Source organism: Chionomys nivalis, chromosome 6 (assembly GCF_950005125.1).
Source record: "Chionomys nivalis chromosome 6, mChiNiv1.1, whole genome shotgun sequence".
Lineage (NCBI taxonomy): Eukaryota > Metazoa > Chordata > Mammalia > Rodentia > Cricetidae > Chionomys > Chionomys nivalis.
In genome coordinates this window covers 73,237,387-73,265,243 of record NC_080091.1, presented here as the reverse complement: position 1 = coordinate 73,265,243, position 27,857 = coordinate 73,237,387, and the positions used below count along the sequence as shown (strand labels likewise).

General features: G+C 42.8%; 1 protein-coding gene across 1 annotated transcript in view; it reads left to right on the top strand.

Moving 5' to 3' along the window:
• The window catches only part of Corin (corin, serine peptidase), a 196,052-nt gene that overhangs the window by 20,155 nt on the left and 148,040 nt on the right, over positions 1–27,857 (top strand). The window contains exons 3-4 of the mRNA XM_057772871.1: positions 11,268–11,415; positions 23,014–23,217. Coding sequence (XP_057628854.1) covers positions 11,268–11,415; positions 23,014–23,217 — 352 coding nt within the window. The remainder of the gene's footprint in view (positions 1–11,267; positions 11,416–23,013; positions 23,218–27,857) is intronic.

Genomic DNA, 27,857 nt, shown 5'->3' with positions numbered 1-27,857 from the left:
GAGCACAGATCCTAAGGACAAGAAGCAGGCAAACATCAGAAAGGACTAGAACTTGGAAGAAGTGGGCTAGTAGAACTGAGAGACAAGAACAAATAGTTGTGGGTACCAGGAAAGATGCTGAGTGCCTCTGCTGGGCACTTCTAGGTGAGGATGTTATAAATCTTATCACCGTCTTTGCCTTGGTAGACTCTGAGTCTCTCCCCACATTTCACACGGTTCTTTATCCTGCCTTCACACCTTTGAGACAGGGTTTCTCTGTGTAGCCCTGGCTGTCTTGGAACTCACTCTGTAGACCAGGCTGATATGGAACGCACAAAGATCTGCCTGCCTCAGCCTCTAGAGTGCTGGGATTAAAGATGTGTGCCACCACTGCTCAGCTATCTTAGAACCTTTGATGGTTGCTTCCTTACGAGTATTTATTAGGTCATATACAGTTAAGTCAAATATCTTGAAATGCACAAGAGTCCACAGGAAAAAAAAAACCTGACCTGCTCAAGAGACAATGACGTTACTTCCCTCAAAAGCCCCTCCTTCAGTCACCACACCTTGAGATTCATTGAAATGCATGGTCAAGAAATATGATTATCTTGGTGCAAAATGCTGCATTACTGTTTTGCTGCGGTCTTTTATTAACTTGCCCATATTACTTGTCCCTGGGTGTGGAAACTGAACTGGAGCTGTGATATTGTCCTCTTGGAGGGAGGCTATAATGGGCCCGAGGGCAAGGACTATGTCTTCCTCACCCTTGTGTCTCTGGATCATATTGAGCACAGAAAAGGCTCCAAATAAACATTCCTGGAACATGCCACACTAGTATCAACTTTTGATACAGTTTGTAACTTATAGGTACAATTTGTTATGAGGGCTCTCAACACAGATTTTCCCTTTCTTTTCTGACTAGAATATTCCACAGCCCGGCGAGATATGTAATGCCTGTTAAGTTTGGATTTCATCCTCCGCTCTAGGCGTTCAGAAAGCAACTGCCACTTCATTTAACACATACCATCCCTCCTCGTGCCTTTGCGTGGCGGGATCCCTTTCAGCAGGTGCGGTCAGGAGGTTAACCGCTGCACATCTGTTTATGCTTTGCTCTGCCTCAAAATGCTTGAAACGGGTTGTTGCAGAGCATAAAATCCATTTGGTCGTGTGTGCTCTCTCTTATTATCTTCAGCTGTAGAAAGCCAATATTTTAGATGTCTACTCCTGTTGCCAATCGTTTTCAATCTTCAAGTCACAGAGTTTCCATTGATAGAGGGTCCGCGAGTCAGTGAAGTCTCTGCAGCGTGGACACATTCCACAGCCTCCATTTGGCTATATGAAAAAGGGATTGCTTCCTTTTACCATGTGCCCAGCTTCTTTAGCTGTGTGGTAACATAATCTGGATGCAAAATTTAAAGCATTTTTTATGAATAAAAAGTCAAATATTTAATTTCCCAAGGAACGGATAGTCCAACCTTTTTTTTTTCTTCCTTTCCTCGCCTCCATTGCTCTAAAAATACAAATCCAAAGAGAAAGCGATAAGGAGAGAATAAAGAAACACATCTTTCAGGCTCTCCAATGTGTGCAGAAAGAGTTCCGGCACAGTATCTGCTTTCAAGGAAAACTTTCGTTCTCTTTAGGTTGTGTTTTCCATAAAATGACAGCGTCGAAATGTTGGAATATGAGGGCAAAGTCATCTCCAAAAAGGACGTGTGTGTGTGTGTGTGTGTGTGTTTATCCTCCTTGTTCTCCTAGTCCTCCTCCTCCGCAGAAAAAAGGGAGTCTTTTTTCTGTTGTATGTTTGTAACTATTACAGAAATATGATCCTCCCAGCTTGCTCTGAAGAAAACAGGACTTAAAGATTTTCTTGTACCTCTAAGATAAAGATGATAACTTTCCTTCAGAAAGCTGAATGGAGAAGACACGCTCTGAGCTGCTTCACCCAGGAGAAATCAGGTCTCAAAACTTTGTGAACTTGTAAGAAAAAAAAAAAGAAAGAAAAAAACCTGTTTGTTCTTTTCACTAATTTCACTAATTTTACTTTTTTTTTTTTTTTTTTGCACATTTGTGGTGTATCAAGGCATTGAAATTTTTGGTTTCTAATTTGTAGATACAGGCATAAGGTTAGGGTGAAGGGATGGCTTTATAAGGTCATCTAAACTTCTAGTAGTCGAGACAATTATATAAGTCGCCTCTGAAACATTCCAGTCTGTTCTCTCATAGTTCGCACTTGAGCTGAACAATGCCACCTTGAAAACAGGAGCATGAATATGACATACTGTCTGCATTACGGGGTAATTATTATCTCGTCTCCCGGACAGAGCAAACACTCTGCTGGTATTTAGCCTCTAGACTGAGCATCCATTCTTGGAAGTGTGAATATGTGTCTCGGGAGAGGACTGTCTGGTGCTGTTGCAGTTTTCGGGGGAGGAGCCGTGGGCAGGGTTGACTTGCCAGAACCATGTGTTCTGGTGTGAACTCAGTAATTTCATTTTGAGAGAGGGCATTGGGTTATTGGAACCTCGTCTGCTTCAATTAAATGACAGAGAATGGGATGAAAAGACTTACTGAGAACCAGATGCTCTTTCCATGTGCCTCCCGGGACATTCAAAACAAACATCACAACAAAAGACACTTGGGTCCAGAGTAATTCTGATGGATGGTTTGGAAGCGTTTTGTTGGCTGGTAGAGCAGAAGCTAATACGGTGAATTGACAGATGGTTGGTCTGAGAAGTACCTACATTGTTGATCTCTTATTCAACAAATCTGCTTTTAGTTCACGTGAGGGACACTTTCGCAGTTGACTGAGAACAAAGTGGCGTGCGTCTAGCACTGGCAAATATTCATATTCATCTGGGGTAGCAATTGTCTTGCTGATGCTTGGTGCACACTGAGTAGAGACGGACTGAAGAGACGCCATCTCTCTTTAGTACTGAAAAAATTCTCAAAGCACATTTGGGTGCATAATAACCTTCTAATCTGAGTGTCTGGCGGGCGCCCCCTGTCGGCACTGCTGAGCCTGAGACTATGATAGTATGCAATCCCTGAAGAGTTTCCACGAGCTTCCATGTCCTGTGAAAGACTCAGGGATGGGAGTGACCTACTGCCCTCGCAGCCTGTTGCATGCACGCTTTGCTAAAGCAGCAGGACACAAGCGCATTTGCAATTCCTCGTCTTCCTAACTCAAGAACTAAGGGACTAAGTTTCCCACAAACAGAAGCAGCATTGATTTTGGAGAACTTTTTAACTGATGACTATTGCAACCTAACTCAATCTTCTGTGCCGACTTCATTCTATTCTACCATAATTTTAAACACGATCTCCTCTTCTCATTGTGTCTTAATGGCACTTTGAAAAAAGCTAGCTAGGTGCTATAATAAACTGTGAAGCAAAAAAATAATAATAATTTTTTTATATTTATTTATTTATTATGTATACAATATTCTGTCTGTGTGTATGCCTGCAGGCCAGAAGAGGGCACCAGACACCATTACAGATGGTTGTGAGCCACCATGTGGTTGCTGGGAATTGAACTCAGGACCTTTGGAAGAGCAGGCAATGCTCTTAACCTCTGAGCCATCTCTCCAGCCCCAATAATAATAATTTTAACTAACTCCACAGATGGCCATCAGAATTAGGGTAACACTCTAGCTAGGAATAGTTGAACACCCCAAATTTGCAGACTCTTGGGCTATATATTTACCTGTCACTGTAATTTGATAGTGTGCTTAGGAATTGGTCTTTGTATTTAATGACATCTGTGGTAGAGACACATTTTTTCAGGTGGAATAAAGTTGCACACTACACAAAGCCTGAAGTCTGTCTAATGTTTGGCACTAATTTAAACAAACCATACACAAGATAGCATTATTGGAATATCTGTATATGTGATGACGTAGCATAAGACAGAGGATACCAATGTCTCTTTGTAGACACTATCTGAGGGTGAATATTATTTCTTAACAAGTTATTGGAGGCTGAGGATGACATTTGCTTAGTGACACCTTGGGATGATCAGAGAATACGTTTGTTGTTGTTGCTTTTTTAACTTAGATGGTTGATTTGTTAAATCTGAACGTGAACCCTCTGTAATTTTTTAAAACAATATTTATTGTTTTAGTTATGTGTGTGTATGGGGATATGGGGTATTTGTACATGAATGCAGGTGCTTGAGGAGGCCAGAAGTATTGAATGCCCCAGAGCTAACATTACAGGCGGTTGTGAGCCAGCTGGTGTGGGGGTTGGGAGTCAAAAGGGTCCTCTGGAAGACAGCGCGTGCCCTTCACTGTTGACCCATCTCTCCAGGGCCCCTTTCTATCTCAGCGTTTACGGCTGACCACTGCCTTAGTTACTTTTCTACTAAACACGTCCCATTTAGAGTGCAGTTGTTGTGTGACAATGAAGCAGGAATGCTCCTTCCAGTGCCAAAGTCGGATCCTTTTGAATGACAGCTAAGAGTTTAGGGAATAGAAACTTATAAAGCATCAGACCAAGGTCCTTAATAAATTGACCAAACTGTTAGGCATCTCTTTTTGACCGTAACTGCTATGCAGAAAGAGACATTTTAGGTGCCAGGGAGCAGGGGCGCTTAGGCATTTTTGATTTGGGGGTTGGAGGAGCTACAGGAGCACTTGTTCTCAGAGTCTTCGTGTGGCTGCGCTCGTGGTTTTGTTTATAGTAAGATTCACTATGCTGTCCACAACACAAAGTTTCCTATTCGACTCCAAAGTTCATAGGAAGGGGTAAAGTGTGGCCTTCCACTTACAGTCCTAGAAAGCTTGGTTTATTAACTTTAGGATGCTTTCCACAAAAAAAAAAAAAGAAAAAGAAATAACCCTATCTCACTTAACATTTTTTAAAAATATTTATTTATTTATTATGTATACAATATTCTGTCTGTGTGTATGCCTGAAGGCCAGAAGAGGGCGCCGGACCTCTTTACAGATGGTTGTGAGCCACCATGTGGTTGCTGGGAATTGAACTCAGGACTTTTGGAAGAGCAGGCAATGCTCTTAACCACCGAGGCATCTCTCCAGCCCCCTCACTTAACATTTTAATATTGGCTGTACATTTGCAAATAGTTTCCACCGCAGAGACTTTGGATGATTTAGGAGTAGAGTATATGGATACTATCTAGGGATTTATTATTTTAAAAGAAGTCATTTGCATAACTGCAGAATAATTTTGTTTGGGTGATTTAACTACTCATTTATTTGAACGTTGTCAATCCCCTCCAGTGGTTGGAGTGGGATATAGGCTTAAGGATGATACAACGAGCAGATGCTGGAGCTTATTCCCTGTCCTCACTTTTTGTGTGCGTATGTGGTGTGCATGTGTGTATGTGTATGCTTCTGCATGCGTGTCTCTGTGAGTGCATGTGTGAAGTGTGTGTCTGTGTGTGAATGTATGTGTTCAGTGTGAGAGTGTATAGATGTATGTGTGTGTGCATGTGTGAAGTGTGTGTCTGTCTGTGTGTGAATGTATGTGTGCAGTGTGTGAGTGTGTAGATGTATGTGTGTGTGCATGTGTGTAATTGTGAGTGTGTGAATGTATGTGTGTGGTGTGCATGTGTGTAAGTAAATGTGTGTGTTTCGTGTGCTTCTGTGGTGTGTGTGCCTCTGTGTGTACCTCTGTGTGTGCACAGGTTGTTCAGGAGGCCCTAGGTTGATGTCAGGAATCACCCCCTATTGCTTTCTACCATTTCTCAGTCATTAAACAGGGTCTCTCCATGAAACCCAGAGCTTGCCAATTATGCAGTTTTACTGACCTGCTTGCTCTAGGGATTCTTTGTCTCTGCCTTTCAAAGCTGGAATTACAGGCAAGCCATCAAATCCACCCAGTGGTTACCTGGGTTTGGAGAATCTGAACTCAGGTCTTTGTGCTTGCCATCCCCCTAGCCTAAGACTTAATTAAGCTTTTAGGCTTGATAAAAAGCTGGTACTAGAGGGTACAGTATTGGAAGGGGAAGGAGGGAAGAAAGATGGAGGGGTGGGGAGAGAGGGTTAGAGAGGCTTAAAAAGGGTGAAGGTAAGGCTTCTGAACAAGGTGGTAGGATCTGTGTAGAGGTGGAAGGGCCATCTTAGATGGGGGCGGTGGCGAATTCTCTGTGGTGAAGAGAATTAGTACAGAAACAAAACAGGTCTACGGCTTTAGATTTGGGAGAGTGTGCTAACCTCCACATGGTGGTTTTACTGTTTCTGTAAAATGGGAATTGTTCTCAGGACAGGAGAGTTGAGAAGGAAGCTTTGAACTCACTAGCCACGTAGCCCTGCCAGGTGGCTCACCAGCACATTCTACCATCCAGACAGAGAAGATTGGAATGTTCACCTGCTGTTGGCGTTAAAAGACCGGAGACTGTCTTGGTTTGCTTTCTAGTCTGTGGTAAAGATTGTGACCAAGAGAAACTGAGGGAGGAAAGGACTTTTCAATGTCATAGTGCATCAACTAAAGAAGTGAGACCAGCAGGGCACATGGGAATCTGAAGCCAGGGACTGAATCAGAGCCATGGAGACATGCTGCTTATTGGCTTCATCTCCTCTCCTGGCTCAGTTTGTTTTCTTTGCCACCAGGGACCACCTGGCCAAACTGGACCCACTGGGCTGAGTCTATTTCTGTCAATTACCAACCTTATAGACTTACAGAATGGAACCTCAATAGAGGCTCCTCTTGCCCCTTGACTCTCGTTTATGTCAAGCTGATGAGCCCCTAACTACGGCAGTGAGGGGGAAACCCAGAGGAATGGGGGTGCTCAGAGCAGCTGTAAGGGTTATGGCAGTAAAGGTTCAAACACAAACACCCCAAAGCAGGCAAATAGAAAAGGAAAGTCAGCAGACTGGGGGAAGATTTAGGGGCTCACTTGTTAGGCCCCACCCCAAGGGATTGAAAGAATGGCTGTCACAAAGCTGATAAAAGTAGCAAGTTGAGAGACAAACACATCAGAGTTAGGAACATGGAAGACAAGGAGGAGAAGAGCCCCAGTGGAAATTAACTGACTTAAGGAAATACTCCCGTTAGGAAGAAGCTATCATTATATGCCGTAAAAGCAAACATGATAGCTTTTTACATGAATGTTGTTCTTGAGATACAAGAGCGCTGGGAGATCACAGGGAGAGTGCAGGGAGAGCTGGGAGAGCCTCCTGAAAGGAAGCTTAGGAATAGTCTTAGCGGTTAACTCACTGTTGTTGTGATGGCTACTCTTGGTTACCAGCTTTGACTGTGTCTGGAATGAACTAAACCCCAAGGGGCTGAGTACATCTGTGAGGACTTTTCTGAGTCATTTGCTGTGGAAAACCCGCCTTTCATCTCACCTTCAATCTGGGCTGCACCTTCTGCGGGCAGCCTCTATAAAGGACATGGAAGAAGGGGGTGTTTGCTCTTTGCCCGCTTGCGTTCACTCTCGCTGGCAAGTTCATCCTTTCACTCGTATTAGAGTTTACTTCCCTGGGCTTAGGGCATATACTAAAGACCATCTGAGACACCCAGCCTTGGGGACTGAACAACTCTGGCTTCTCTGTTGGTAAACAGCCAGTGATGGACTAGCAGGACCACAGCCTTGTAAGTCAGTGGTTCTCAACCTGTGAGTCATGACCTTTCCGGGGGTGTGTTAAGTATTTTCTTAGATGAGCCTCTCCGTCGACGTAAATAATCCCAATCAGACCAAATTAGATCAAATTAAAGATGCCCATGTTTAATGGAGTGCTCCCTGGTGACCCCAGGAAAGGGAGAGATGACGCAAAACCTGGATACCACATGTTCATTCTCGGGGGGGGGGGCAGTTTAAATAGCCTGTGGGAGTGAGCCCAACCTTCATTGTGGAGGGGTTACCGTTTGGCAGGCTTTCTTGATCCTCTCTGAGGTGGGGCCACCATTTGGTGGGCTTTCTCAGAGGTAGAGTTTGAACTGAGGTAACTCCCAGGGGAAGGAACTTATGCCAGGAGCTGGGAGAAGACTTCAGACAAACAATCCAGACTTTATGCATAAAGGGGTGTTAGGGAGCTGAGGTGATGCTTCTGACCAAACATTCCAGACTTTTTTGGTGAAGCCCCTCAACCAAACATTTTAGACTCCTTGGATAAAGGGACGCCAGCTCAATCTGGCTGCTTCCGGTGGGCATGGGGTGATGTGGGAGAGGGGAGGGCTGAGAGTTGGTGGGCTCAAGCTCAGTGAGAGGTGTGGCTGGAGCTGCATCCAGTTTACTGTCATCCTGGAGACCTCAAGCAGCTGTTTCTTGAGGGAGATGAGAAGGCAGGTGGCTAGGAGAGAAAATATATTGTTATTTTTATCCCTATGAATGGGGCTAGCCATGGGAAGTCATTAACTGCCAGAAAGAATGGGACAGAGAAGGGCCCTGGTTGTGCAGGGGAGGCTCGGGTGTATAAGTGGGACACAATAGCAGATAAAAGCAGATTTTAGTTGGTATGTGTCCTTGGTGTGTTAGGGAGTAGAGGCGATGCTTCCGACCAAACAGGGTGGAATGGCCCTTTCACAGGGGTGTCTTAAGATCATTGGAAAACACAGATATTTAAATGATAATTCATAACAGTAGCAAAATTAGGATTACGAATTAGCAGTGAAAATAATTTTATGATTGGGGGGTCACCACAAAATGAGGAACTCTATTAAAGGCTCACAGTATTGGGACCGAAGTAGCTCATTTGGGAGAGCAGTAGACTGAAGGGTCGCGGCATTTATGAATGTTGAGAATCACTGCTGCAATCCACTCTAATAAATCCCATCTATATTTGATCAGTTCTGTTCATCTAGAGGACCGTGACTAGGACAGGTCTGCCCTGCATGGTTCCGAGGAGCCTCACAGACCCCTAATGGACATGGCATTTCCAGCCATAGAGCAGCCAGACAACCATGTGACTGAGAAGGCAGAACTAGAATACTGAGTTATTTTAGTAGTTTTCCCTTCTCTTCCTTAAAAAAACTAATAAAGGCATCAGTTTCCTAGCCAGGGTAAAAATATTGAGACGAATCAGGAGTGCAGTGTCCAGAGGTTGGGTACTTATGGATGCACTTCTATGGGATTCTAGAACTCCAGCCTCTGATTCTCTCCTCGTGAATACTAAGTGATGTGTGCTTTGCTATAGCATTCTGGACAACAAGGAACCGTGGTGTATAACCTGAGACAGCTGTCAGTAAAATAGTCTCATGACGACCTTCATAGAGCGATGGCTTCTCCATTGCTGTGGGGAGTCTGAGGGAGTTCGCGGTTCTTTGCCTCTCTGGATGTGTTTCCATCTCTAAGAGGCTTTTCCAAGGTTACTTTTCTAACACTTACGCTGGTTGAAGTGAACCCTCCTTGTAGTCCTTTCCCAGGAAACCATATTCCATCCTTGAGATCCCCATGGCAGTTATTTCTCTTGTGAAGTGAGCTTCGGTGAGATCATTGGTTTGAAATCATCGTTAGACTTACTGTGGGCATGCAATACCTAATTGAATAAATTGGTCCTGCCACCATCTCTGTTGGCCTGCAGTCCTACCAGATCAATGCTGTCTCCAAGCCTGAAAGGGTTCCCTGTGTCCAGTGACAGAGCTGTGATTGCGGCAACCGCCACAGACCTCCTATTTTATTATGCCGTTGTTCTAGCTTCCTGAGAATCAATGGTAGACTGATTAGATGAACTCACCTTGGCTGGTGCCTTGAACCAGGTTCAGTGAGAACGGGTTAGTAGATATGCGAGCCTAATAAATGAAGCCCTTCTAAAGCCAGCATCCCAAGTTCTTTCAAACAGTGTCCTTTCATGGAGAATTGCTAAGGTTGCTGAAGATGGCATTGTATTCTGTCGTGGACGCTGCTTGCTGTAGACCTCAGTGACCAAGGATCTATCTTAACGGGGGAGGGGGAGGATAAAGCAGAAATGGAGTATCATGCCTGCTTCAGAGAGAAACTATCTCAATTCATTCCCTTTGCTTGTCATGGAAATGACCATGGGCCAGCCAGGAAGTTTTAACAAAATATTAAACTTTGAGTTAATAAAGTTTATCGACTGGCAGAGCAGTCTCGATAATGAAAAGGCTCTATGCAGGTCCGTTCTTTTATTGAAAGTTACATATTTATGACAGAGGAAGAGCACTGGCCACGTGTGGCGGGGGTTCATGAGAAGAAACGCTTGATATTGGGATTGTTAGAATAGGAGAGATTCTCTGAACACACAAAAACCAGGCGAGGATAAGTTCGGAAGTAGGGAAAGAGAAGTGAATTAATTTTAGGCTTGGGCTGTTCAACATCTGGAACAGGATCTGTACAATATAACAAGAAAGGAGCTCAGGACTGGAGAACCGTGGTCCAAAAGATCTCACAGACATTAACAGCCAAGTGCAAAGCTGTCGGAAGACCAAGGCCAGGGTTCAAGAATCAGGAACTAGGCTTGCGGGACTACGGCGGCAGCCTGTCATAGCTCCAAGTACTTTCAGTAACATCTCAGGCTTCTGCCGAGACAGCCTCAGCCTTCAGCTAGCCGGCTGTAATAAACAAATTCCCAGACAGGAGCTTGAACTTCGCACAATGGAAAGCATTTGCTGACGAGAAGTTCTGAGCCATCACTGTGGTCTGTCTCCCTTGCTTACGGATAGACTGTGGGGGAACTGTCAGCAGCAGAGGGTGTCCCCTGAGCTGTTCTGTTTCACTGACACCCAGGACGGTCTCTCACTTTGGACTTGTTAGTAGACACGTGGTCAGAAATACTTACTGTTGTGGAGCTATTTCCACCTGAAAATGAGCTTTATCCAGATGGGAACGAGGCAAAGAAGAATGCAGTCTAGTTGGTGTTCTGTTTGTTCCTACACACCGGCATTTTATCTGCGCCAGACACCCCCTTACATCTGGCTCAGGGCAAGTTCGTGCCATGGTAATTCACAGCATTTGGAATACTGCCAAACTGATAAATGTTTCTTTTTTTTAAAAAAAAAACAAACAAACATGCTAAAATGTTATTAAAAGTTTATCTAATGAGAAGATTTTTCAAAGTAAATAATGAAAAAGGCAAGAAGAAAATTTGGTAGAGTGATTGCCTTACATGAGGGGAAGAGGAAGAGGAAGAGGAGGGAGGATTGGGAGAGGGGAGGAGGAGGGAGAAGAGGAGGACTTGTTTGTGTGTGCAATCATTCTCTTGCTCACTGCTGTTAGTTGAGTACCTTATTTCATGCCCTCAAGAATACGGTGTCAAACCTCTTAGGAACTGCAATTCCCAGAGAAGACAGCTGTAATGTAGAATTTCACACCAGACTCAGAACTGCTGTGTGATATTAAAACCACGTTTGACCTCTCCCTCTCCCGTCAGGTCTTGAGAGCCGACAGTGGTGTGGGCGAAGGTTGCCCTCAGAAGCTGGTGCCGGCTAAGGCTAACCTGCTGCGCTTCCTCCTGCTGGCGCTCATCCCCTGCATCTGCGCCCTCATCCTGCTGTTGGCCATCCTGCTGTCTTTCGTGGGTGAGTGACGCCGCCATTCAAAAGATAGGAAGTCAAAACTGCAATGAGCGTGTTTTAGAGCATAGTTTATACTCAGGGTCGAATCAGGGAGAGGATGGTCGCTGGCGTCCCCGGGGGGGGGGGGGGGAAGGGGGAGGAGGGGAACCTTGCAGTTTCAGCCACGTAACCGCGTGACCTGCTGTTGCTATCAATGCCAACGATGGCTATAATAGAAACAATTACTCGTGAACACCATGAAAACTGCGGGGTGGCTAAACCTGTCATTTTTCATAAGTGCTCACGGGTGTAAGGAAAGAATATCACACAGGACACACGCGCTGAAGACAGAAGGACCTGTAAGGTGCTTCGACTCAGTATGGCGCAAGGGAGTTATTAGAATGGATAGCTGATACTCCCTTATCCTTCAGGGTAGCCAGGCTCCATCTCAGCGTCTCTACTGATGCCTCGGTTTCAGACCTGAGGCAATGGGATAGAGGCAAATTCTAAAGACAACCATAAAACAAATATCAAATATAGCTTTAACACATTCCCCAAGAACGTGCCATATTGGAATTCTTATATTCCTCAATTTCTTGGCCAAGCTGAATTGACAGAAGTCATGGGCATGGAGGCTGTGATTCTGCTGAACTCCGTTGTCGCATGGCACTCCATGTGTAAAGTGATCTTCCAGTGAGCCCTCCACCTGCCTGCATCACACGGCTCCCCCTGAATATATGGCCCCAAACAACCTGGCTACCTATGCCAGGAAGCTACAAATCAGCCTTTATTTCTTTATCTCTCTTACCCTCCAATCCAATCCATCTTGATTTCTGCTTATTTTAATGCACCCAGGACCTTATTTCAAACTTGAGTTTATCTAGGTCAGAGCCAGAACCCTAAGCTAGTCTTCTTCCTTTACTTCTTCCTTCCAAGTCCAATATCTATCTCTGCCATCGTTTGTAAATATAAACATGGTCAGGTTTCTTCTTTTATACAAAGCCTCCAACCATAACCCCACTGTCTATCACAATGAGTGTCAAACATTCTCACAGCAAACAAACAATCCTTCCTCTATATCCACAGATCCAACTAGCCACAAATGGGCAGTGTTGGGGGCAAAAAGAAACTGCATCTGTGCGGAACATCTACATACTTCATTTTCTTCTCGTGATTCCCTGAGCAGTAGAGCAACTAACATTATTTTCATATTATATTAGGCATTATGAGAGATCTAAAGTCTATTTTAAGTAACTGGAGAATGTTCATAAGCTGTATACAAAGCGCTGTAAGCTACTATGGATTTGGCCTTAGAATAAGTCCTCTGTGGATATCAAGATAGTACGGTATTACTTTATAATAAATATCACATATGATCCTAACATACACGAACCAATAGGCATTTATATTTACTGGCATTAACTTACCTTGTCGATTCTAAATGTATGGCTTTCTTAAGCCAATGTCCGAGAAAATAATAGATTGCTTTGATTACAATTTGGTTACAATTTTCAGCTCTTTAGTGGTGGAATTGATCGTCTCTATCTTGCTATTTGGATCCCGTTTCAGTTGGTTACATGCATTTAAAGGAGCCTGATCTAAAACATTGGTGGACAGCAATCACAACAGATTGTTGGTTTTTCCCAAGAGACTGCCTTTCTAATTTAGGCTGTTGTTCATGAAACTGAGATGGACGAATGAATGATCACGTATTACTTGATGGCTGTTGTAACATTTAGAGTATGTGCTGAAGGTCTCAATTTTCAAAATTGAAGCTGACCTAGTGTGACCCTAGATTTTCCTCCGCAGAGCTTTGAAAGCTGGTGACCAACACACTAAAGGCCTGATGCCTCTCTACCACAGACACAGCCTGCTGGCATGGGGGTTGCATCTGTCCAGCTGCATTTTCCAGTGTTGCCATTTTTTTTTAACCATTTCCTGACATCTACCTCTGTACATCCTGGAGCTACCTGGCTCCTGCACCTGCTGCTGCCCTCAACCTGGATTCCTATTTACCTCCCTGCAAAGGTTCAGAATAGTTCTTAACTAGGGGACTTCATGCCCACCTCCCCATCTCGTGTCGGGATTTGGTCTCACTTGAAATTGCATAGGTCTTTTGTATACCATCAACTGTTCATACGTGCAGTTCATATGTGTACTTGCTCTGTTGATTTATAGCCACCATTTTGGGTTCTTGGGATCTTTCTGCTCACTCTTCAACAATGACCCTTGTGAATATGAATCAAAACACCATCATTTTTGATGACTGAATAATATCTCATTTATGGCTATTACAATGTTTGTTCATTGAACAGTTGAGTTACTTTCGGCTCTTGGCCTCTGATTTACCTGATAGTCTGCTGTGAATATTCATGTGTAAGCTTTTGTGGGTATGAACATTTTCATTTCTTTTAAGCATACCCCAGCAGTAGAATTTTGTCTCTTTATGTGTGACACCATGGAGGCTGTTGATTTGCATCCACCCCTAAATTAAATCTTGCTTGTATGCTGGAAGCTTCTGCAAAGTAGGGATCTTCTGACACATTCTTCAAAAGCATTTTTCTACATTCTGCACAGCATGATTTTCTCGTGAAGCAATATCTTCCCCCATAAACATTTCATAGTTTATAACTGAGACGCATGCTGTTGTAACGTGCACCACAGTTGCTTTACATCTTCGCTACTAAACTCTCATTAAGTCCTGCTTACTTTAGAGAAGTTCTAATTGTTGGGGGAGGCAATTCCATGCTTCCCCAGCTCTTGCTGTGGCTCACGTGTTCACGGGAACTGCTCAGGGATCCCAGGGTACAGGCTGTGGTCTCCGTTTCCAGCCTTTCCCTTTCTGACTCAGGTTGTGACGGAATGGTAAAAGACTTCTGAAGAGGAGGGCTGACCTTTGCAACCAATGAATTTGAGGAGTGGCATGCAGGGTCTCACACAACACTTAACAGGAGCTGCCAAGGTGAAGGTTAGGTTTGCATTTCCAAGCTTTTCAGAAGCTTGAATTGTCCATGTGGACCCCAAGATGTGGATGCAAAATAACGATTTGGGATTTTGTAAGAAATTGAAATGGAAGAAAGTTCGTTATAGCTGGCTTTTTATTTCCTTGATGATCATGCAGTCCTGATGGGCTGTATGACATAGAAGGAAGGGTTTACTTTTGAGAGATAAATTCTTTTATTTAGAAGAACCAAAGGCAGAGCTGGAGGGATTCAACCACTAAGACCAGAGGATGCCCTTACCCAGGTCTTGGGTTTGGTTCCCAGCATCTGTGCCAGGCATCTCTTAACACCAGCAACTCTAGTTCCAGCATGCTGGGCGCCCTCTTCAGGCCTCTCATCATGGGGCACTACAGAATAACTGTATTGTATCTCCACAGTTCTTATACTTTTTTCTTGTGTGCCTTGCCTTTAACAGCCGAGCCATCCCTCCAGTCTGCATCTCCACATTTCACAGGGGCTCTGCAGGGATTCTCTGTGCTGCTCAGTCTGGTTAGAGGCCATGCTTTCACCTGACAACCTGACATTGCCTCTGCTGCTCTAGAGAGCTTGATTGTGACAGACTCTACTTTGGTGTCATGACTGTGGCCTCTGTATTAGGTACACTTGGCCACCGAAAGAAGCCTGGGTTGAACAGACAATCTCAAGCATGTCTACATTCTCTTACAGGGGAGAAATGTCCACAGTGGCCTTTGGAGGAGGTAGCTAACCTCTCATAAGACAGGCTTAACCTTTTGGCCTGTTCTGTGTTGTTCTGTGTGTCATGTGCGAACTTCTGTGCAGGCTAGGAAACCTCCCATAAACCCACTAGCAAAGCCCCAGTCTGTCTGTCTGTCAGTTGCTTCCCTGGGAACTCCAGCTTGACTTCACCACAACCACCTGGAGCTGACTCTTCCTCTGTCTCAGTCCCCTCATTCCTTCCTAAGGGTTTCAGCATCTTTTAAAACCCGTTTCCACACCAGCTTAACCACTTAACCATTTAGAGCCTCCAGAACCTTTTGTGTCTCATAAAGGCCATGTCTCAGCAAAGCATGAAAGCCCCATCTAGTCTTAGGACATTGCTCAGTTAATTTCCTCCTTAACTCTCCAGTGAATACCGACCTTTAAGTCCAGTGAACTCGGTGCCAAACGCCGCCTCTCTCGTGCTCAGTTCTCCCAGTAACACCTGTTTTCCTACTGTCCTTCAGTCTCTGATGTTCATGGGGACCACGGTTGATGGTAGTCAAGCATCCCTAATGGCTATTTGAGCTAGTCTATCAGGCATTAATCTCCCTTGTATTTCCTTGGGCTATGCAGCCTTTTCTCATGGAGGCATGAGTTTATTGCTCATTTTTCCACTTTCATAGAACTAAGACTGATCCAGTCTACACCTATGCTGTACAGCCTCTTGACTAGGCTGTCCAGATTCCTTAGATTTCTTTTTAAATCTTCCCCACTTCAAGAAATTCAGAGGCAGAGTAATTGTCTGTACTAGCCCATTATTAATGCCCTGCCTACGATGTGAATCATGGATTTCCTCTTCCTTTCTAAAGCAGTATCTTCTATCACTTCTACCTTGTTCTCTCTTTCATGACCATTCAAATTTTACCATAAATTCCAAGTTTTGGAATGCCAAGAACTTCTTTTGCACAGAACTAATTTGAATTCTCTCTTGTACCTCGCCAGACACAAGAGATGGCAATCCCATCTCATCTCTTTTTTTTCAAAGTTCACTTTTCCTACTGGAAGCTAGTATGAAGGATAGCATCTCTCTGCCTTTTCCACAGTGTTATCCCTCCCTTGTGTTCTTTCTGGGTAGGCAGTTGGGACTCAGCTGTATGTCATACCACCCAGGGGAGAGGCCACACATCTGTTACTCTAACTTGCTTTCCATTTTGTCCTATAAATGCTACGTTTGAGAATTGTTATATATTCTCTAGTTCATTGGTCATTTGAAGGGCATGCCCACAATCCCACACGATGCTGTATTCAAGGACACATGCCACTCTATACTAAGAGCAGGAAGATGGCTACCCTGGGGTTCCCCATCTTCAGGTGGCTGATGTCTTAATTGACTTCCCTGTACTTCTGCGGGGTTGAGGGTTGGAATATGACTTCCCATGTGCTAAGTCAATGCTTTGTCATTAAGCCACATTCCAGCCCTTTGGTTGGGATTTTTAACGCTTGTAATTATTGCTGTGTAAAGAATGGGTGATATGGGTTGAGAATGTATCATGGAATCTTCATAGTCATGAGGTCTGGCTTGAACTGACTTTTCAAACTATTATTCAAGTCAGTTTTGTTTCAGCCACGCTGTGGTCTAAAAGTCTCGCTGGAAGGATAATGAATCTTTCTTTCCCAGGCTGTTGAAGTCTTGTATACAAAAGCCTTAAACTCATCAATTCCAGCAGTGAATTGTTCTTTTTTTTATCCGTAGACTTCTGGAGAGGAGTCTGAGGTTACCTCTCTCGCTTTCTCCATGCTGTGAATGCTCTAGGTATGGCTTGTTAGACTTTTCATTTCCTGCCATGAAGAAGAATGAAAAGGCAGAGTGATAGAGAGATCTCAGGAAATGTGATTTACATTTTGCACCCACTTCTCTTGAACTCAAGAGAAAAATAGTCTTCAAAAGTGGCATTCCTTCCCTCAAGTGGCTAGCTGAATTTGAGAGTGTTAAAGTAGAAACTACTTTTTTTTTCCTCTTAGCAAATTTCCTAACAGTTTACAGCTTTTATAAACATTTGGAATTATAAAACTCTAAACTCCTTAATTCATAATGTTGGACCCTGAGCATCATTTTCAAATGAAACACTCCCCAGGTCCTTATTTACACTAGAAAGTATAAGGTTCCCGATGATCCGTCATGACCTCATTTCTTATTGCTTATATAAATCTTCAGATTCTTTTCATAACTTTGGCTTTCTGGTACAGATTCACCAAGAGAAAGTTTTCAAACACAAGCATGTGTCTTCGTAAAGTCCTCAGGCTGAAGTTAGATCCACACTTTAAGTTTCCTGAAATGGTGATCAAAGCGTTTGTACTCCAAGTGCAGTCTGTGGACCAAACAGCACATCCTCCTGGGGACCTTGAACTGCAAAATGTAGTCTCAGGCCCCACACCAGTGATATCCCTTGGAGATCTCTGTGGCTCTATCCATCCTCCCTGTCCTGCAATAGATCTTCCTCTTTCTGTAGGCCAGTGGATCTTTCTTATCAAGGCTAGCAAAGCTTTTTGTCTAATATGCTATATCTGGAACTGACAGTTATTTGAACCAGACTTTGAAACAAGAAGCCTATGTCTGCTCTCTGGGTTCAGTTCCCTTAAGCTCATCCTTCTCTGTTTGCCTGACAAATGTCAAAGTGTCCACCTTAAGTTCCGTCCTCATTTTATACGCATCCCTTTCTTGGCAATGTCACCCATTCCCATCACTCCATTTATCATTCTACATCCAACAAGCAACGACAGTGGAGGCCAGAGCAGGTTCTGAGTGTTCTTCTGGGGCTTGAAACAAACAATTCCACATGGGTACCTTCCTAAAGTGTAAACACATGTGCTCTGGGAGCAATGGAAGGGCAGTTAGTGGGGAGCCTGGCCAGGCATCCTGCAGGAGCTCTTTACATTGCTTCAGCTTGGTCCTTTCCCTTAAATATTGCCAGGGATTTCATACTTAATATACGCAAAAGAATTATAACAAGATAAACCTCTACAGGTTGAGTTTGCGTTCTCCATTATCCTTTTCATCAGCCATGCTTAGTTAGACGCTGCTATCTAACAACAAATCTCAAGACATCAGTGGTTTTGAAACAACACAGGCTAGTTTCTCCCTCACTCTACAAGTCATCTGTGGGAAGTTGGTGGAGGAGTGTGTACCATTCAGGTCTTCCAGGGTTTGAACTGATGGAACAGCTGTCATCCTGAACTTTGCGGCTGTTGTATGAAAGGTCTAGAGGCTGTTATAGCAGCAACTAAATGCTTCTGCCTAGAAGCAACACTCGTTAGTTTTGCTTGTGGCCTTGAACTTGTTGGAAGGCTGTACCCAAAAGGCCAGAGACTGAAATCCCTCCATGTTTCTTACTGGAAGGAGCCAGAGTGAAGTGTCTGGTGAACAGCACTGGAGACAAGCATGCTCACCACGTATGTGAGTGCCTTCCGAGTCCCACATGTGTGAGCCTTCCCCTCACGCTCTTACTGGTTCTGCTTCCGGAAGTTCTATTTGTCTTTGCTGCTTTTGTCTGGAGTCAGAGTCTAGCTTTTCCACTTAGATTGTGACAATGACTTCTAATTCTGCTCCATGCTTGGTCCCTTTAAACATCACCTTCTCAACACAGTGGTCATTCCCATATGACCCTTAAAAGGTCCTCATCTCAGCACGATGTGTTCCAAACCTTTGGCTCGAGCTGGTCTCCATGTCTGACCGCTGCTCTCCTATAGTCTTTCCTCTGGGTGCTTGTGTGCTATCCGTGTTTAATTACTCGCTGCGAGGCTTTTCTGTGCCTTTTGTTCTGTTTAGGAAATGTCTTGTTTCATATTTCCACCCGTTATTCCTCAAGAATCCTTTGTTCCAGCCTAGAAAACCTGTAATCCTCCTTGAAGATTTCCAAGGATGCTTTCCCTTAAGAAATACTTTCTGACTTTCTCAAAAGGAATGTTGATGACTGCTCCCTCAGTTTTAGCCCGCAGACCATCCTCTGCGTATCTTTCTCAAAGCACACGGTTTGTGTTCTGTAGATTTCATGCTTGCTTTACTTAAATAATCTATGCACATTTTGATGGCAGGAAAATGTTACTAAGTCTTATGTTTTCAGAGAGAATAATTATGCAGTTCCTAGCGCATGGAGAATGTGCCATAACTTTGTCACACACATCCAAAGGCACAAAGGTAAAACCACACCATCAGAGGAAGATTCTGCAAGCATATAATGATCTATCTATCTATCTATCTATCTATCTATCTATCTATCTATCTATCATCTATCTATCCTCTGTCTATCTATCTATCTATCTATCTATCTATCTATCTATCTATCTATCTATCTATCTATCATCTATCTGTCTATCCTCTATCTATCTATCTATCTATCTATCTATCTATCTATCTATCATCTATCTGTCTATCCTCTATCTATCTATCTATCTATCTATCTATCTATCTATCTATCTATCTATCTATCTACTGTCTATCCTCTGTCTGTCCGTCTGTCTGTCTGTCTGTCTGTCTGGCTATCTATCTATCTATCTATCTATCTATCTATCTATCTATTTATCTATATCTGTCTGTCTGTCTACCTATCTATCTAGTTTGTAGTGAGAATTGTGTATTAGGTGTATGTCTGTGTTCTAACCCTGTTCTTGGGCAAGTTAGCCATCAATTGCTTTCTCTCTGATACTCTTTGAAGAAGGCTTAAATGATTTTTCTCATTTCATAGGCTTGCTAGAAGGTCAACTCATTGATGCTTATAGTGAAGGCCCTTAGCAGCCTGTAGAGCTTTTTTACTACAGCTATAGCAAATGATCACACTCTTGGTAGCTCCCATCATGCCTCCGTTGTCTTAGAGTTAAGAAAGTCAGAAATCCAAAACAGGTTTCACAGGGCAAAATTTCTTCTGGAAGTCCTAGAGGAATAATCCATTTCATTACCTATTCTAATTTCCAGAAACATTTTCTCATTGAGTCTTCCCCGTATTTTATGACTGACACACATGGCTTTTTGGTTTAGAAGCACCTCTGTGAGTATATTAGAGTCTGTTGAAAAATCCAGGATAGTGCTTCAACTTAGGATCTTTGGTTTAATTGCATCTGCAGTGTCCCTTTGTCATGTGTGGTATACAAAGCCAGACAGTCACAAGTTCAGAGAACTGGGATGTGCCCGTTTCAGAGGAAGCGTTATCCTGCTGACTTCTGTGCTCTTTCTCATTATAAAGCATTGTTATCATGTGTCGATCATCACTAGAACTACAGTTACTTCTAAGACTTTGTTAAATTGTTTTTGTTTTCGAGCCCAGACACTCAGAGCCATATGTCCTTGATGTAATGTAACATCTACTGATAATTTAGTTAGAAAGAGTCATGACATTTTCACTTTGAACGTGTTTAGCCTTCGAAACTTAGCCGTTCTGTGATGCTGGGGAACACGCTATAGTGAAAGAAAGTTGAGATTTAAAAATATTGTAATAATACCGACAAAAAGATTCTGTTGTTGCATAGAAATGACTAGCAGTGATTGAGACATGACTGAGCGCAGAGCTGCTTAAGTGTTTATACACAAGCATTGACTAGCGAGGTCTCCACAGCGAGCCTCTAAACGTCAGAGGGCATCTGTTTTCCTTATTGCATGGCACTTGAGAGTTTGCCCAGCTAAGGGTAGAAAGTAAAGTGGCAGAGATGGGGCTTTAAAGCTAGGTGAGCAGGCTGCAGACAGTGTCCTGTTAACTGAAGCACCATGAAGATGAGAATGGAGACAAGGCTGGATGAGTTTAGCAGAATGAACTCTCCGCTCTGGGCCCCTATTGCTCAGCACCTCTACAGTCCTCAACATGGTTCTGGTTGGAATCATGTAACATTGCTGACTTCTCATCTTTGTGTTTTTAAACAATGCTTACTAGGTGGCGACCAGCTATGTCGGGAGTGGTCAGCTTCCAGAGATGCTTAAAACAGTTTTTTTTTAGGAAGTTCCAACTTTTAAAAGTCATCTTTTAAGTCCCCCTCAGCTCTCACCATCTGCTCCATCCCTCTTCTCCTTTTCCTCCTCCCCTTGCTCTCCTCTTCCCCCTCCCTCCTAAATATCCTTCAGGAATGTCAACTTCAGCAATTGTCGAACATTATCTTTCTCTGTATTCTGACAGATTGCTTTGCCACGCAGACCTAAGGGCTAGGAGGCTGCCTGTTATTTTAAAGGAATGTGTTTTCTGAGTTAGTGTTTTCTACAAACACCATTGTTTCCAGGGAGGGACTTCTTAGCCTGAGCAGATGCTCATAGCACGTTCACTACCGTGGCGAGGTTAAAAATATAATCAAGATGATTAATAAGACTAATGATTACAAAAATACTAGAAACAACTGTTGAAGCATGTCATTTAACAAGGAGCTGATGTTAGCAGGATTGCCCAGAGGTGTAGTTGAAAGGAGCTGACATGTGCTGGGAGCATGTTAATGAAGCTAGTTGCCTACTCGGGGTCAGCACGGTGAGAATCAGCTTAGTGGATCTTTTTTATACATCCACACTAGCAGAAATATGTTATCTAAAAAAAAATCTACGCAGCCATAGCCAAGGAAGTGAAATTGTAAGTACTAACAACATATGTGAAATTAAGAGTCAATAACTCAGATAATTAACAGGTCATATTCACAGAGTCAAATGGAAGGTTACTGAGTGTTTGTAATACATCCTATGTGATAATGACACTTACATGCTCATATTCTGTGACTGGTGATAGATTCTGAGTTGTCCGGAAGCTGGAAACAGTGGAACGGGTGGGTGCCTTGCTTCTCCATCTGCGCCTGGCATTTCCTCAGAGCCACTCATGGCTGAAGAGTGTGTTACCTGCATCACGAGGCTCGCTTTTGTGTCCAGCATCTAATTTAGACTCCTTTGGCAGATGAAGCTGTTGACCTGTTAGCCGGAGGCAGCTGCTTTGCTGTTTTGATTTGGAGTTAATGTTTTCCTCATGCAGAGGAACTTTTCTCCTCCCATAGACCGATAGTAAACATTGTATTTATATTTCCTTTGTGTTTAATGGTCCATGGGAATATTTAGAAAAGTGAGATCCAATTAGATCATTCACTGTAAATGCTTTTTAGAAAAAAGATTCTCTCTTGGGCATTTCTAAGGAGGGGCCAGTATCACACTCCTTTGCTTTCACTGTCGGGCTTGGTTACATTGCTGAGCTCACAAAGCAGAGTCTACTATCTATTTTGATTAAGTTAAACACACGTGATCTCTTCCAAGGTTTTAAAAGTTTTGCCTAAAATCAAACAAGGGAATAATCAATAATCTTACGAGTTTATTGACTCTTATTTCATGTATTTATGTTGTTTTGATTAAAGATGAAAGTAATTTACCGTCTGCATTTATTTTGTGCTATAATTGGAGTTTTTTTATTTCTATTATATTTTGTGGTAAGTAAGTCTGGTTATTTTCATTTATCTCCAAATTTAATTAAGCCCTGGAGAAATTTAAGGCTGGAAGCAAGCGGGTTTCACTGTTTTTGGGTGACTCGTACAGTCTAGAGCCACATGGAGTGTGTGTCCTGGGTTCAGGGGCATGCACTGATATGTGACATGGAGAAACTGAGACAGTGGGAAAGGAACAGTATTGGACCCATGATGTTTTTTTCCTGGTGAGTCTCAGCTGGCATAGAATTGTCCCACATTCTCTGCGTTCCAGACACAGCAGCGCATTTGAAGCTCTGGAGAAAGCAACAGTTTTCTTGAACGCTGTCTGATCCATGAGGGAATAAACACTCGCACTGTGCCCATGAAGATGGCGGATCAAGTGGTTGTTACCTTGCCTTTTGTGTTTGCTTGGATAGATGACAGATGGGCAAATAACACTAACATTTTCTTGATGTTTACTTTTTTTTTTTTTTTAGAATAAACACTTTGAAAAATATTTGAAATATGTATGTATATATATTTTGTCTTTCAGGAACATCAAAAAAGGTTTATTTTAAATCAAATGCAAGTGAACCTGTCGTCACTGATGATGAAGTTCAAGTGCCTGGTGTTTTCCTGGTAACTACAGTATATAACAAGAGCGCAGGGGCACCTGCTACGCCCCCCAGCCAATTCACTCCGGCCTGGACGCCTAGAGTTCCCCCTCACTCTGGGGACCAGAGTCACAGGAATGCAAGTAAGTCTGAAGTTGCTGAACACTAATGCCTTTGTTTCCTTGACAATTCATGCTCTGAAGTCACACTCACAGGTCATATGATGACAGCCATTCACTCAGAAAACCTAGACAGGTGCCCGTCCTTTTAGTCTGGAGTGCCAGCTGCTCTGCTGGCAAGACTGAGATACAGTAAGCGACAGCAATGAGCCAGCATTTCTGAACTTTGTGGGAGCTGCTTGCACCATGATGAGCCTTGTGCTAAAGTTACCTATTTAGAAGTTATTAAGTTAGTAAGTGAGGTCACGTATGTGTTCCCAGGACCTCTCTGGAGGGACTGCCCATCCCTAGAGGAAGAGGACAGCAGGACTAAAACCCCGTTTGCTTTAGAGGTGTCCCTGTGTTCTTTGTCCCTTGCCTCCTTTTATTCGCGAGGACAGTGACTTGACATCTCGGAGATGGGAAGCAATCACACCTTAGGAAAATGGCAAGCACTGCATTCCTGTCGGGTGAACTTCAAGGCAGGAGGTTGCTAGTTTTTCCAGAAAAAGAGCTGGGCCAGAGAGAAAAGACAGACTATGGAGACATCCTCTGGAATGTGACTGAGTCCCTAGACAGCCTCAGGACCCTCAGTAAAGTTAACTCCACTTTGAGAAGACCTGCTGGGATGGGTTTGTGTACAAAGGCATTCTCAAACATACAAAAAAGTATGAAGTCCTTCTCTGAAGTTGTTCTGCCTCTTAGTCTTTTAATCCCTTCAGCAAGGTGATGCCATCTGGAATTATATAAAGCTCATCCATCCATGGACACATTGTTTCCTCTCCCATCGTGACACCCACCAGGGGAAATCACATCCTAGTCTGGGCCAGAGTGTTTATTTTCATTCTGAACTAGGAAGGGAAAGCTTAAGCAGCCTTTTAGCTATCAAGGTGTGGATTTACCAGTGCTTGAGAAAAAGCAGAATTGTTTTGTTACTCCACCTTCAAAAAAGACAGACTGCTTAGGTTTCACTATTTCAAAGTGTACCCACCGGTATCAGACATCTCTTAGACTCAGTGTTCATCAGTGATCCAGATGTAGGCTTGCTTATGACCTGACAGCAATACTGCAAAGCAGAATTATGCCACATTGAAATTATTTTCCTCAGGAGTTTAATTTTGAGGTTTCATATTTTGCTCAAGCACTTCATTACTCTCAAGGACAGTGTTTTCCATCAGACATGAAGAAGTCGTTTACATAAAGACAACCCAGTTAATGTGGCCGCAATTATAGCAACTATTCTTCTGTTCCTCTAAGTGGAATTGTTGGTAGTTTGAACGTCCTGTCATTCATTAAGATTCAAATAAGTTTGACAAACACATACCCTGGAGAATAAAACAGAACAAAACAAACAAGACAAAGCAAAAACAACAACAACAGCAAAAACAAAACACAGGGTGCCTGCCGTTCAGTTTGCAGTTTTGATAGAACTCTGACTTGGTCTTTATCGTCTTCCTTTGGCTGGACTGGAACTTATTTTGACATATAGATGAAATCCAGGTGAGATTGAAATGATTACATGAAGAGACATTGCAGTCTTTCACAGGTTGCCCATCTGTGTTGTTCCTGGGTTTGACTGCATGCAGCTGACCAGGGAACTTTCTGATACACTGCCCACATTAACTGGAGTCATTGGCCACTCCAGTTAAAGTGCCAGCCTGAGCTTACGGAGGGCTTGATGGTTTTCAAGGTGTATCTAGATGTGAGACCCACAACGGACTGATGCAATTCTCAGGATGGGTAAGCGCATACTTCAGTTTTTGAGGCGTAAGATCAAATTGACAAGCCCAGTATCACTTGCTTGGTGACAGGTGACTGAGAAGCTGTGTCTTCGATCTCAGGACCCCTGGGTCAGTGCTCTCCGATGGTTCCTGGTAGAAGTTTATCGTTTCCCTTACAGTGATGCAGGATTACTGCACACATCTCAGGCTATGGGAGAACATTTGGCTTTTTGTCCTCTTTTTTTTTTTTTTGATGGATAGACAAGGTATTCTGATATAAAAGGGATCACTTGAATGAAGAGGTGAAGTGAATTCAGTGAGAAGTGCTAACACATGATTTTGTCACATTCTTTAGTGGCATCTGGTCACACTCCTGCTGCTTCATGTTGTTCAACCAACTTTAAAGTATCATTTAGTGTCTTCTTTTTATAGTAACACCTTGCAGGAAAACTTTATTTTGTATTTTCCCTTCCCTGGTTTATTACTGTTCTCCAATTAAGAGTTTTTAAAAATTTCTGGCATATGTAAAAGCTATTTAAGTGTACTCTGGTACTGAAATACCATAACCAGACATTCTACCTGAATTTCTTTGCCAGCTCTTGTCCAAAGGTAGCTGGAAACAGTCTTGCTCCAAGACACTTCCTCCTGGGACACCCCCATGTCCTGCAGTTCCAGGCTGTGATTAGAATATACTGCGTAACTGTGCTTCTCTCTGTGGACCCCCAGCCTTTCGAGTGTGAGGTGGCTTGATGTGACAGGCCGTACTTCTGGGGTTTCCTTACCACTCTGCAAACTCCAAGGGCAATATAGAGGAGGAAGTGACCCACCATAAACTTTAACGCTGTATTTCACCAAGAGATTTTTCTAGGCTACTTGCTCTATCTGGGTTTCAATTTATAATGTTTTCTCTTTGTATGTATTATAAGTATTTAAACACATGTTGAAGGAAAGGGAAAACTGGCTAACAAGAAGTCTGGGATCACACATGGCGTGGTTCGCGCTAAAGTCACCTGTGTGCTCTGGTCAAGTGTTAGAAGGTAGATGATGTTCCGAGAACTCCAAGTGTTCTCTTCGCAGATCTCTGGAGCTAGCCTCTAGATGTTCTGCTGCTGATAAATGTCTTCCTTTTCATTCATTCACTTTTTTCCCCCTTTTTAAAATTGATTTTTATTGAGATCTACAGTTTTCTCTGCTCCCTTCCCTGTCTCTCCCCTCCCTCATTCACTTCTTAAAAATAGAGGCTTTTATAAAGCAAAACTAAAAAAAAAAAAAAAAAAAAACATGAAAGAGGTATAGAACTTGTGTGGGGGGAACAGTGGGGTGCAAGATGTGTACGAGAGGGAGGAGGGATGTCTTTGGCCAGAATGCGTTCTGTACAGAGACCCAGTTGTCAAAGAACAAATTAATAAAGTAATTGTTCCTCAGGTGTTGTCAACATATTAAGTCCACCTTTCAATGTGTACAGTTCAGCAGTTTTTAATGAATTTATAAAATTTATAAAGTTGTACAATTATCACTACAACCTAATCTTACTTTTTTGGCAGCAAATATGCTGTATACTGTATCTATAGCTCCATATTCCCTTTATGTGCAATCCCTAACCTAAACTATTCTAATTATGTCTTCAAGGGTTTGTTCATTTTGAAACTTGCAGGTGTGTCCAGCCTGAGGCCCATGACCTGTATCTGGTCAAAGACAGCCACAAATGTGTCTCAAAATCAAAGCTGATTTAGCATTTCATGAAATGGTTTTAGTAACTCAGTTGTGTGGTTCTCAGTGTGAGCTTTGTACAGGACAATGTGGTGTCTTGATGTTAAAAAGTTGGGCATGTGTGGAAGGTATCAGACCACACAGGCTTCTTTTAGTATGCTTTTAGAGTGTGTCCTTATCAGGTGCGATGATGTCATCCTCTTCCTAGGGCTAAGGCACAACCATCAAATGGCTCTGTCGTATTTATATCTGTCTGTCCTTCCACTGAGAGGTACCTGAGTTGTTCCCATGTTTTTAGTGCCCTTGAATTATCCTGCTGGGATTAGTTGTGGTATGGACACGTGTCTCCAGTTTTGCTGGTGTTATAAGGGGAGTGGAAATGTGCTATTTCTCTAGTTCCCTAGCTGTTCACTGTCTACCTGTTTCGTCCACTAAGAAGAGCAGGTATTGAAACCTCCAACTATCATCACCCTCAACATCATCATCTTCCTCATCCTCATCATCTTGCTCTTGGTTATTTTCTTGACTACTTCTTGGACCCAGGGATGGGGTATATTTGAATGATCTAAGAATTCTATGTAAAATTTTCTAAATTATACGTTTTCCCTTAAGGGTTATATCATGATGTAAGCCTCTTTTAGATAACTTGGCAAAGGAACTTATAACAGTTACCACCGTGGAGTTTGGGTGCTTATTTGTGTTTCCTTGCATGATTACATCACTGCTTAGCTATACTACTTAATCATTCAATAGTTATAAGACAGGAATGGAGCACATTGATTTCTTCTCTATTGAAGACTAGAGTGCCTTTGTAGTAGCTTGAAGAGAGAAAAATGGACACATAGTCACTTAGCCAGGATCAGCATGGTAGAAGCTTCCTGAATATGTAACTTACATTATAGCAGTCAACTTGATACTCAGTTCGTTTTAGCATAACAATGGACATATTAATTAATTATTAACTAATTTAAATTTTATTGATTTTGTTTACAGTTTCTTTACAAAATCCATGGGTTTATACCTAATTATATATGTTCCCATAATATTTTCTTTCTTAACTTTTTTATGCCCAGGACTCCTTTGACAATCTGGTGAAGGCAAATGCCTTTCCAGAATAATATTTTGGTCCTTAAGTAAATTACATAGAGTTAAAAAAATAATGAGAATAATATTAAAAAACAGTCACTAAAATGT